The sequence below is a fragment of the Lissotriton vulgaris genome, unplaced genomic scaffold, assembly GCF_964263255.1.
Source record: "Lissotriton vulgaris unplaced genomic scaffold, aLisVul1.2 SCAFFOLD_1083, whole genome shotgun sequence".
Taxonomy (NCBI): Eukaryota; Metazoa; Chordata; class Amphibia; order Caudata; family Salamandridae; genus Lissotriton; species Lissotriton vulgaris.
Genome location: NW_028253160.1, coordinates 581,311 through 593,754, shown reverse-complemented (window position 1 = coordinate 593,754; position 12,444 = coordinate 581,311). Strand labels below are relative to the sequence as shown.

General features: G+C 43.4%; 1 protein-coding gene across 2 annotated transcripts in view; it reads left to right on the top strand.

The window, feature by feature from the left end:
• VPS11 (VPS11 core subunit of CORVET and HOPS complexes) overlaps positions 1–12,444 on the top strand; it is a 107,482-nt gene that overhangs the window by 39,920 nt on the left and 55,118 nt on the right. For both annotated transcript variants that reach the window (XM_086951287.1, XM_086951288.1), the window contains exons 3-10: positions 3,983–4,118; positions 4,632–4,795; positions 5,795–6,042; positions 7,397–7,601; positions 8,155–8,306; positions 8,573–8,759; positions 9,116–9,259; positions 12,191–12,373. In XM_086951287.1, coding sequence (XP_086807413.1) covers positions 3,983–4,118; positions 4,632–4,795; positions 5,795–6,042; positions 7,397–7,601; positions 8,155–8,306; positions 8,573–8,759; positions 9,116–9,259; positions 12,191–12,373 — 1,419 coding nt within the window. The remainder of the gene's footprint in view (positions 1–3,982; positions 4,119–4,631; positions 4,796–5,794; positions 6,043–7,396; positions 7,602–8,154; positions 8,307–8,572; positions 8,760–9,115; positions 9,260–12,190; positions 12,374–12,444) is intronic.

The window sequence follows — 12,444 nt, the reverse complement described above, 5'->3', positions numbered from 1 at the left end:
AGTTGCTCCTGATTGAGCAGGAGCGCTGGAAAGAGGGAAAAACAATTTGGAGAATCCCAAGAAAGTTCCAGAAGAACCGGACACCAAACTTAAGACCTCCACACAGTGAAATATCTAATAGGCATAGTGCGTCTCTCGGCTCCAGTCCTGGAGGAAAGCATCCATTGACCCTGCCAGAGGGTGGCCGCTTGCACCGAAAAACATATGGGTCTCCTGCCTGGGAAAGCTGTAAAACTCTATTTGAAAACCCTGCACGGTCCGAAGAACCCATGAATTCCTTGTAATGGAAGTCTGGGCTGGGTAAAAATTTGCCAGCCAGCCCTCTACTTTAAGAAGGGAGAACACTGCCCAGATTTGGTGGAAACACTTGCCTCTTTGGCTCCTCTGCCTCTGGCGCGTCGCCATCTTGTGTGGTAGAAATTGGCGTAGCGGGCCTGATCTTCATATTGACCTCGCCGGGAGCCTTGCCCTCTGGTAGTATATTGTGCGTTGTCCCAGCCGGTTGAGTGCCCCCTACCTCGAATGGCCCTGAGGAAAACAGTCTCTTGATGGATGACTACGCTTTGTCAAGTAAGGTAAAGGTGTTTACAAACTTCCCCAACTCCTTGATATAGGGTTCCCCAAATCACCCTCCTTGCGGTATTGCACCCGCCTCAGACTCAGCCAAATCCCCTAGCTTGAGGTCAACCTTTATCAGCGATGTACCGTTGACTGGGCCCATTTAGCATAACTCAAAACAATGATTGCTCGTTAAGCCCATCCAGACAAAATCTCAGGAGAAATTAAGGAACCCTACGATTTGGCCTCTTGGTCTATGTTTAGTATCTTGGTAAGGTTTCCCAGGTTGTCCAGGAGCTTGTCCTGGCACTTGCGCCATGACCTGTCGATCTCCTTCTTAGTGTCTTTCCTGAACTTCTGAAGAACCATGGCCATTTGGGGATCAATATCTGGCATAAGGGCCACTTTTCCCTGTGGGGAAGGGCGTGGACACTCTGCTCTGAGGCAATTTCTGGACTCCTTGTCCAGCGGCTTCCAAACGCGACCCACCACGTAATTTGCAACCTTATCTGACAGGGCCCACTGGAAAGGCCGAGGATGAAATGTCTCATCTGGGTCCAACATGTCAGAACTGGCACCCAGGGTGTCAGGGATAGGAGGTGGGGTTTGGAGGAAGGAAGCCAGGGGCGGGAGGGGGTAGCCTCTTCGTCTGTGTCTCTGTAATTATCCTCAGCCTGGTGGGAAGGGACCCACGTTGGGGGGCGGGGGGGGGTCAGTAAACAAACCTGCAGGATCTCATGAAGGGGGTGAGGAAGAAACAACAGACTAGAAACATCTGCTTTAACCTGTCAAAGGCATCCAAATCTACTCCAGCCTCGTGGCAAAATTTTGCTTGTGAGGGGTCAGTCCCCGAGGATTGGAGGGCACCTAAAGAAGCATGAGGCACTGCGGGATTCGATTGAGACCCTAATAGTTTGGCACATGCTTCTGCAATCAGGAGGGAGAGATGCTGCTCCAGAAGAGCTATAGCTTCAGACACTGTCCTGTAAATGGACAGCATTGTATAACTCGTCATCCCTAGGAAGGGAGGAAAGATGGTGCTCCTCCCTCTTCTCATCATCTGTTTGCTCCATTTGAACGAACTGTGGTCCTTAGTCCAATAGGAGCAGTGATGTGCACAAACGATCAAGCGCTTAATGGAGACTGAACTCTGCTCCAGATCAGGGACCCAGTGAGGGGCCGGCAAAGTGCTGCAGGTATGGTATGGGGCTGGGCGTTGGCCTAATTCTTCTGTGGCAAAGCCTCACAGTCAGTGGGTCTAGGCCCGGGGACACCTCACCCTTGGTGCACATTTCAATGGGGTTCCTCACCTGGGAGCGTGTTCCTGTAAGCTAAATAGACCTGCACTGTAACACGGACCCCAAAGGGGGAAGGGAGTACAACACTCATAAAATACTTGAAATCTGGCCGGGCGGACGGTTCAGACCCACCAATTGGGCATCACTATCCAGGCGGAAAGGCTCTGGCACTCAGCTCCTATTCCACTGTGAGGGTATTCGGAGCTTGCGTGTAGTGGTGCAATTGATGCGTTAATAAGCGCCACCGGGCGGTGGGAGGACCACACCATGGTATAAATAGCGGCAAAGGAACGCAAAGCGTTCCTGTGGCCAGAGACAGTAAACACCAAGCAATGATGAGGCAATATGTATCACGAACACCATACAATGCTAAAATAAACGAGAAGAGAAAACCTGCACTTATCTTGGCTGCAAGCAGTGAAGAAAGAGGCAGAGGGGACACAGTTGATAGACTGATGTGGCCTCGGTCTTGCTGATTGGTGCATGCTCGGGGACTGTTCTCCCATGGAATGCTATTTTTGCTACATTACCAAGGGATCAAGGGGATGGTAGTTTGTCTTGATAAAGATGTGATGTTAAATGGCTGCTGTTAATGAAGTGAAGAAAGGTCTGCATAGTCCTCTCCTCCAGTCCTGACATAGAATTAAAGACAAAGCATTGACGTTCTATGTAAAAGGAGAGTTGGAAAGTGAACTTATCTAGTGGCTGAATTGCACAATGTGAAACCAGAAAAGCTGGACCAATTCTGGGTTCCCTGATTGACCAATAAATGTAACCCTAGGCAATTGTTTTATTTTATTTGGGCTCCTTTTTCTTCATTTTCACATGTGAGGCACCTTGATATAAATGAACTTTGGATGGGTGGCACATGGCAAATGAGTTGCCTTTTGGTTCCGCAGTAGCATTGTTGTCCAGTCAAGGGAAGGCATAAATGTTGCTAAGTTCATATCTGAAAACCATCACACTCAATAAATGCCTGTCTAAGCAGCGTCATAATCAGATGTGCTAAGGTGAAACGCTTCTGCATGTTAATAAAATACCCTTTTTTTTCTTTTTAGTTTTTTAAGAGGATTTATTATATTTTTTTACATGTTTGTTACAAGATGTCTTTAAAATGAAAGTGTTCCTATAAGTGGTGCCTGACACCATCATTTCTTTATTTCCTTTACTTCATTAAAGTATACATAAGTGCTTGCCCGTTTGTTTCACATCTTTCTAAATGTTAGTGCTCAGTCAACTAAACAGCAGCCCAGTGCTGCTGTTCACCAGGGACTACATCTAAAGGTCAGGAGTGTTGCAGTTTAAATATGCCCGATATAGATGCTAAAATGGACACCTCACATCACAAACTGCGCGACCCCAAAGGAGAGAGAGCAAGTCGCCAAAGTAATTGATCCAAGCTACCAGTTCTTGCTCTGCTTCTGGATAAGCAGTAGACTAACCAGGCCTTTGTTCACACACAATTGGGTTCCTACCGAGCGGAATTTATACAGCCTTATTTGGGAGTAAGGGTGTGAGGTGCACTATTTGCAGATTACCCTGATGCATGGCTGATAGAATTAAAAATTGTCTTGGAAAGTAATAAGTGTGAGGAAGGAATGTAAAGAATCTATGGTTAGGTTTATTTTTATTTTATTTGGTGGTTTTTGTAACGTGTAACCACCCTATGGTAGCCTCAGAAATCATTGGACTTAAAAACATATAAGTGGAAGCAAAATAATGCAATTGTAAGAACTTGGTACTGGAAAATCGGGTAGGATGGAGAATTCCAGTAGGTAACCATATATGTCCCCAAATGATGACAAAACCTTAAAAGGGCAAAAGCCAAAAGAAGATGAGATGAAAAGGGCGAAACACAAGTTAATTGTCTGACCATTGACGATGTGGTGAGTCGAACACTCGATTCGAAGTGACAGTCAATAGGCTTAAGCGTATGTTACGTAAGAATGTTGCTGTGTTTCTGTAACCTCCTTCTGGAGAATACATTAACTAATAAGGAAACCCATTTTGTGCTAGTTTTATTAATTTGCAAAGTGAATATAGTTTGTTTTAATATTCTGCTGGGACACCGGATATCTGCTTTCTGATTGTCATAGCTATTTTAACTGTTCATCCATTGGCTGCAGGTGAAGGTGTGGAATCTGGAGAAACGAGATGGCGGAAACCCACTGTGCACCAGAATATTTCCAGCGATCCCAGGAAACAAGCCCACCGTGGTATCGTGCATTAGTGTCCATGAGAACCTCAACTTCATGGCAATCGGTGCGGTTGTTATCCTTCACTTATTCACTTTTTCCTGAGCGAAAGTCATGTATCTTCCTACTGTCTTTAGCTCCTTCTTGTCTTTCTCTGGCATGCCTTTATTTGCTTTTCCTTCTCTTTTTTGTTTTTTTCATCCTATTATTGTTCAGTAGGAACTACTTTGTTCATTTAATGAAAGTTGCAGAAATCACAGAACATTTGCAGAAGACTGGGGCACACAGTCCTGCCAGATTTAAATATTTTGTCTGTGTCATAACCGTGCCTTAGATCTCGTTGACACAAGGTAGAACATGTTTAGAACAGTATAATTTAGTGAGTCAATCATCCTTTGAATTCACTGCTTCAAGGTTGTGCAGCAGCGGTCTATATACTTTTAACACAAGAGCTATTTAGTTAATCCATATTTTGTTATTTCAGTGCATTGTATAACACTACTGGAGAACATCCCAGTTCACTAGCACAAACAACGTGTGAAATGAAGATTACATTTCTTTTGTTCCTCTCGTTAATCAGGCTTCACAGATGGCAGTGTTGTCCTCACGAAAGGGGACATCACACGAGACCGGCACAGCAAAACTCAGATTCTACATAAGGGCAGTCACCCTGTCACCGGTCTGGCCTTTCGGCAGGCAGGCAAAACTACCCACCTGTTTGTTGTTACCACAGAAGATGTGCTGGTAAGGTAACCATGTACTAGAACAAAGTGTTGGCACAAGCCCCTTCTCCAGCATGTACTAAAGTGTAACACTTCAGTGGGGTTGTGTATCTGGTCTCTTGGAGTTGGGATTTGCGGATGAAGCATCTAAACGTTTTCCAAAGTGTTAGTCACGGCCACTGCTGGGTTGCAAGTTGATTTATTTATGTTTTTATATTTTTGTGGGTCCGGGAAAGCAAAGGCAATAAATAAGATGCCTTTAAATTCTGTATTTAACTTGTCATATTTTTTGTGCTTTAAAGACAGATGTCAAATGTCAGGCTCTGTGTCTCACAAATTGGTGCTTATTTTTTAACATTGGGATTGGCGTTTACAAACTCCTCACTTTAGAATAAGAGAAAGTAAAGTAAAATTAAGTTAGTAACAATGTTGCTGGGGTACAGACCGGGTGAAAGGAAAAGCTCTAGGATTCCGTTTTTTTGTAACAAACGTAAACCCATATAAATGAACTGTACACATTACACAGTTAAGAAAGCAAAAATGAAGCAATTTTTTTGTAAGTGTGATGGAAATATTTTAATAGGATCAAAACCAATGCAATGCACAAATGATAAATATTCACTGAAACCCGATTTCCACACATTATTTGTGGGCAATATAGTTTTATCAATAAAACAGAATGTTTGTGCAAATTTAGTGGCCATTTCAATGGACAATGGGCTGTCTATAAATGACACTGTGCTACAACCTGATGCTTTCATTACATTAAAAGACCACCTGCATCCTGTCCATTAAAACTAGGTGGGTAACGAAAGTTTGTGGATCTTATAATTGGGTCGTGATTCTAAAACGTTAGGGAAGCAGTAGTCTACGGATTTAGTTTTCTGATTTTTAAATTTGGCCTACCACATTTGCAACGTATTGTAAATTCAGTTTTGTGATAAGTGTTCAGGATAGGCATGACCAAAGTGTGCTGTTAACTGGGCTGTAATCTCACCTAATGTCCTTGTTCTCTCCCCAGTCATACGAGCTATCAGTGAAGGATTACCCCCGCATGGAGCTGGACACGCATGGGTGCGGCCTGCGTTGTTCAGTCCTCAGTGATCCCTCGCAGGACATGCAGTTTGTGGTGGCTGGCAACGAGTGTGTTTACCTGTATCAGCCGGATGAGCGAGGGCCTTGCTTTGCTTTTGAAGGGCAGAAGCTGATTGTGCAGTGGTACCGAGGTTATCTTGTTGTGGTCTCCAAGGACAGCAAGGTTTCCCCCAAGTAAGGACACACTCTGATCTCAGTTATAGGTGTGTTCTTGGAACTTTCAGTGGCTATTTTATCTTTCATTTTGCTTTGGAATAGGTGATCAAGAAAGCTGTACATTTTAGAAATGAGGAGCAAAATACAAATTTGCCAAGAATAGCAAAGCCAAACTATTTGTGTTGCCATCTCGAAACAAAAGTGTGGTACATATTTGTTAAAAATCAGGACATTATTTGGTAGGGTTTTTAGAAAACCAGACCGTGTTTAATGGCAAGTATTGCTGGAAAATTGGTGAAAATAGGGGACCTTTCCAACATGTTTATGCTATTAACTAGCAACTGTACCAGACATTGGTAAATAAAAGACTAATACAGTGTTTCTGGACCAGAACTGCTGTGCAACTTAAAACAAGGTAACAGACGAAATACACCCAAACTGTACAGTGAAAATGAAATGTCATTTTAACGCAAAGTACAATAACTCTGATTGACCAGTGCGTTAGCAGCCACATCGTACAGTCAGCTAGCTCGTGGGGCAAGAGGATCGAAGCATGACGGGGAAATAAAACCATTAGACAGGATTCTAGACATCACTTGGACTAGCAGCATAGCACATATTTACTCCATAATACAGCTCAGCTGTGTTAAATTATAACCAAAGCATCCATGCGATCAGACCAGCACACCTTAAAATCATTAAGTAAAAACAGTTGACGATTTTTAGGTGAATACCCATGGAACAGCTGCAGAGAAGGACCTAGCAGATGAGGACCTAGCTTTGGGTAGCAGACTACCCTATGAACTCAGCAAGAACGCAGAAGTGGGAAAGGCCCCAACTAACCTAGAGGAGGTAGCTAGATTGAGAATTGCCCCACTGTAGGAGTTTGTAAAGCAACAGCTTTGGTTCATGAAATTCATCCTTGGAGCCCTGATGCAAGAGCACAGTCCTTTAATATTGAGGGAATCAAATACTCTTGAGCAGAGCTCTTTTCTCCTTGAATGTACTTTTGGCCCTTGCTTGCAATTGAAGTTGACCGCCTTCCTTTTGGTGGCCTGTATGCTTGCAGCTACTGATACATGCTGTGTCTCTCCATAAGTGTTGATGGTTACGATTCTTAAACAGTTTGAAATGATTAAATCCTTAGTGTTTTTGTATTGTATTATCCTGTAGCGTCTAAAAAGAGTGCAAACTCCAGCGACTAACCTCTTGGGAGGCCGGACAAAGCACCTACAGACCCATTGGCCCAGTTCTCTGCCTGTTCTATCTTAGTGCTACAAAGGATCAGCTGTTGTGTGATTTCAGGCTTAAAGGCTTGTGATTTGAATGCCAGTGTCAAGCTGCATGCCAATTTTATTTCCTTGGCTTCTAGGTCCGAGTTCGCAGGGAGAGCAGACGTTCAGAATTCAGACAAGCAAACACTGACCATTTACGATCTATACAATAAATTCATTGCCTACAGCACTGTGTTCGAAGATGTGATCGATGTACTGGCTGAGTGGGGGTCGCTTTATGTGCTCACCAGGGACGGCAAGGTTCATGTTCTGCAGGAGAAGGACACACAGACCAAGTTAGAGGCAAGGCCTTCATTCCATTTCATGTTGGCGTGCATGTTGAGACTTGCTTTCTTGCGACAGTCGATTGTGACACCACCTAGTGTCGACTTTTGAAAGTTGTGCTTGGCAAGATTTGAAAATTTACAATTGCTGTCTGAATACAGATTTTATAAGGTAAAAGCAGATATCCATTATGTGAGGTCAGTTTTTTGTATTACAGTACTGCACTGCTGTATATCTTTGTACATTACAACCAGATTTTCAGGTTGCTAGATGTTTGTCTTTTTGAGGCCCTTCTTTTGGATTCCTGAATACTTTGAAATTAAATATGCAAACAATAGCTAATTCTTCCACTTTAAACAAATTACATGTGTTCTTTACTTTTTCAATGTAATTTCCCTTTTATTTTACTTCTAGAGTGAATAAAAGTTAAATGTTTCTAGGCTTGACTATACTAGAGCAGAATGCTGTTAGGAGAAGGAGAGAGGGCTTGTGGAATAGGATTCGTGAAACGTGCTGTTCTTGTGTAGTTACACCCCTTGTTCTTTTTCCTATGTTACTCTGGCCTTTGTAGATGCTTTTCAAGAAAAACTTGTTTGTGATGGCCATCAACCTTGCTAAGAGTCAGCATCTAGACAGCGACGGCCTATCTGAGATCTTCAGGCAGTATGGAGACCATCTGTACAACAAGGGTGACCACGACGGGGCCATCCAGCAGTACATCAGGTAAAGGTGATGGTGGAATGGAAGTAACCCATGGTCAGAAGTACACACTAATGAGTAGAACTGGTGGGGCTGCCACAGAATCTGTTGTTGGTTGCCTCCAGATTGGAGTTCTGTATTTTGATACACTTTCAATGATTGGGCCTGTATACATGCTTGCTGCCTCTTTCTGTGTTGACTTGCACCTCTCTCAAGGCTTTTAGTAGCTTGTTATTTCGTTTCTTGTGCAACCATTTATATAATCATTTTTTGCTGCCTTTCCTTGGAAGGACCATTGGGAAGCTGGAACCGTCTTATGTGATACGGAAGTTTCTAGACGCGCAGCGCATTCACAATCTGACGGCTTACCTGCAGGCACTGCACCTCCAGTCGCTCGCTAATGCCGACCATACCACACTGCTACTTAACTGCTATACGAAGCTGAAGGACAGTGCCAAGTTGGAGCAGTTCATCAAGGTAAGAAAAAAGGGTGCTGGGAGAGGGATGTGTCGGACAAGCTGCCAACCATGAGCTGCTTTCTTCCGGTCTACCTGCATTCATCCCACATTACCACATGGCGACTATCAAGGAGGGTAATCTTAAAATCTAGAGAGGGAAAGAATAATGGGGAAATATAAAGTTGAACTGTAAGCCAACCAGAGAGCATCTGGAAAGCAAGGCAAGTTGTCATTTGATTGATCACATGGAATGGGCCATGGCTTGGAGATAATTGTTTGAAGAACATTTGAGTTTAGAGGGCAAGGCATGTTTTATATTCCTGGTTCTTCTTTATGATGCCACTACTCACTAACAATTACTCCTGTTGCCTTCAGACCAGTGAGAGCGAAGTGCACTTTGATGTGGAGACGGCGATAAAGGTCCTGCGGCAGGCGGGATATTACACGCACGCTGTGTACCTGGCTGAGAAGCATGCACACCACGAGTGGTACCTGAAAATCCAGCTGGAAGATATCAAGGTGAGGGGACTTAGGCTTGGTGAAGGGTCTACAGTCCATAGTGTTTTATGGCCCAGTGCCAACGTATTGAAGAGAGATGAATACCTTGTTCTTAGCAGTCCATTCATGGCATCCAAAGGGACTGTTCTGGGCTTCTAACACAAGAGTAAGATTTTTCACTTTGCCGAGTGGTACCCTACATGGTGTTTTGGCCTTTCATTACAGTACTGTGGACAGGGATCCATGACTTAGGCAGAGCAGAGACGTTGACGGCATCTGACTGAGCTGCATATTGAGTAGATAATCTTGTACACGGCTGAGGATCACAGAGTCCTGAAGCCCTGGGAAAGAGGGATACTAGGTACTTGCCAGAGTATCCGCATTCAATATATCTTTGGGTCATAGGCTAAGGTATCTGGGAGAGGAAGGAAACTCTGTGTCTGGTAGACTACCAATATTAATGGTATCAGGAAAAGTCTCATGAGCCATGGAATGGTGGAGCGAGGGACACACAAGGTACTGTGTAGAGCATTAGCATTCATGGTGTCTGGTTATGTGGTAAGGTGTTTAGGTGAGAGGGAAACTGTTCTGTCGAGCATCAGCATTCATCTTTAGGGAGCTCATTCTCTAGGGTATGGTTAAATGAGTGAAAATAATTTGTGGAGCATCAGCATTCATGTTTAGGGAGCTCATTCTCTAGGGTATGGTTGAATGAGTGAAAATAATTTGTAGAGCATCAACCATTGTCTTGGGTATGTCATGTGCTACGCTGTGGTGGTTATGGGTAGGATGGCTTTGTAACTGTAAAGCACCCATATTCATTATGTTTATTCTGTAGTGTATTTCACAGAAAAATAATACAAATTCATAAAGTTAAAAATATAAAAAACAGTAACCAATATTTATTGACTCTAGAGAGTAAAACACCATTAGCTCCAGTCCATGAATTACGTTTGGTTTTAACAAATATTGGATTTAAGAAAATCTCATGTTGCATTCTGAAGAGTAGACAAATAGTTAATGCCTTACATCGTGTAATGGGCAAGAACTGACACTTTCTGTTATTATGCGGAGCTAAATTAGAAGTCCATATGTTATCGGCCATTGGGACACTCCCAATTTTGAAAATGAGAAAACATTGAATGTACATATCCAGTTTTGTTTTACAATATACAGAAATGGGGATGCGGGTAAGTGAATAGTGCAATGGCAATAACTTTCTGATTTTAATACAATGATTGTAAATGAAGGAATCAAGCTACAATATACCCTGCTTTCTTATCCAATTTTCATAACCTAATTGGAACATGTTAGTTTCAAGTTTTATGTTTGAACATTTCGCAGCTTTGTTAACTGCAACCATAAATGAAAAGTTAAGTTGCATTTCAAACGAACCATAAATGTATAGATTTGCTTCTCTGTCACGGTAAGCTTTTCGAAATGAAAACTAAGTGTGCAATATTTATGCTATATCCCAAACAATACTGTCTTACTAGAAAAACTCCTTCCGATAGGATGATTTTCCTGAGCTAGTTTATTTCAGATATCCTAAAACACTGCAGGGATGCTGACTTGCCAAATTAACTTTTTTTTGTTTTGGCAATATTTTGACTGCTATTTACCACCTTTACACACTTTTGAATCGTCACATTTACAGTTGTTACACCTGACCTTCACTCTATGCGCTCCACGGAGCGGCCAAGGGTTGGATTAGCATGTATTCTGAACCACATTATGACCCACTGAGAAATTCTCTCTTCAGAGAACATACTATATGAATAATAAGTTGCATGAAAAAAAAAACACAATCACAACATCGTATGTACACATAAGTAGATGGTTTCTCTATCTCCTTGATTTATATTCCATAAAGCTCTGATTCGGCACCATGTGATAAGACAAAATGAAAGCTTGTATTATCTCCGGTACTTTATGTATCAGAGACACCCTTCAGTTGTGCCAAATTGTCCGACACGTTTTGTCATGAGTACACTCAACAACTTCTCCAGAGTTCATCTTGTGTGTTCGTTTAAGCATTATTGCTCACCTTGTCGGCATTAACTGCTGTTAATTACCCCCCCCCCCCCCCGACAATTCTGAGTCCAGACAAAGGACCATTAAGAGGGAAGGGTAATTAACAGCCGCTAATGCCCAGCAGGTGCGGGCAATGAGGCTATAGGCACCTCTCTCGCATGCCGGAGAAGCGCAGTGAAGGGGAATCGGCTTTTCTTTTCTATCCAGCTTTTGTTCTGTCCAGGTGCTGCAGCTGAAAGAAAAGTCATTCTCCTTTCCCTGCAAGGAGAGGTCTGCTCCACCTGTAGCTTTGCTGAAAGCTATTCTGGTCAGCCACAGAAGTCGAGGAGAGTGTCTGTATCACTCGCGCAACTTAAGACTTTCTGTCATCGAGGCCACAAGAGCTGGCATCCCACAGCAGGAAGGGAAGGTGCCTGTCCTTTCTGCAGCAGCACTTGGAAAGGAAGAGCTGCACAGAAATGAAGAGACCGACTGCTTCATGAAAGGGCTGCAGCACGCTGGAGGGACTTTGGAAGGTGGTAGTCACGGTATACTCCCTGAGCAAGAGTAGCAATGGCCCACGAGGGAGCTTTTGATTGGCTTGTCAGCGCCCAACATTCCAATCTAGGTGCTAATCTATGATCTAGCATGATTTATTTGGCCATGACAACTTGTGGGTCTGTGTCCTGCATGGTAAATGTCCGATCAATCACAACTGGGTTCAAGGTCACTTAGAGCTTCTAGCCAGACATCTTTGTAGCCATATGTTATTAGGCTTGTAGATGTAGGATTGTAGCTAGAAGTGCCCTTGTCCTTAGTGGCTCCTGGGCTATTCTCCTATCACTTGACCATTCATAGTAGGCAAATTTGGCATTTCACGTCCATAGTGGTATGCATTTCCTTGATGTTCTCAGCTTCCACACCATCTTGTTCTTTCAGAATTACCAGGAGGGCCTGCGGTATATTGGGAAGCTGCCTTTTGCTCAAGCAGAGAGCAACATGAAGCGTTACGGCAAGATTCTCATGGGGCAGGTGCCAAATGAGACTACTCAGCTGCTGAAAGTGCTGTGCACAGATTACCAACCCGATGGCGAAACCTCTGGAAGAACAGAAAGGAAAAGGGTAAGGCACCTTCATATTGTCAAAGCTGTACCAGGGTGGGTTTCATCTGAAAAGATAGATAGCAGAATCTG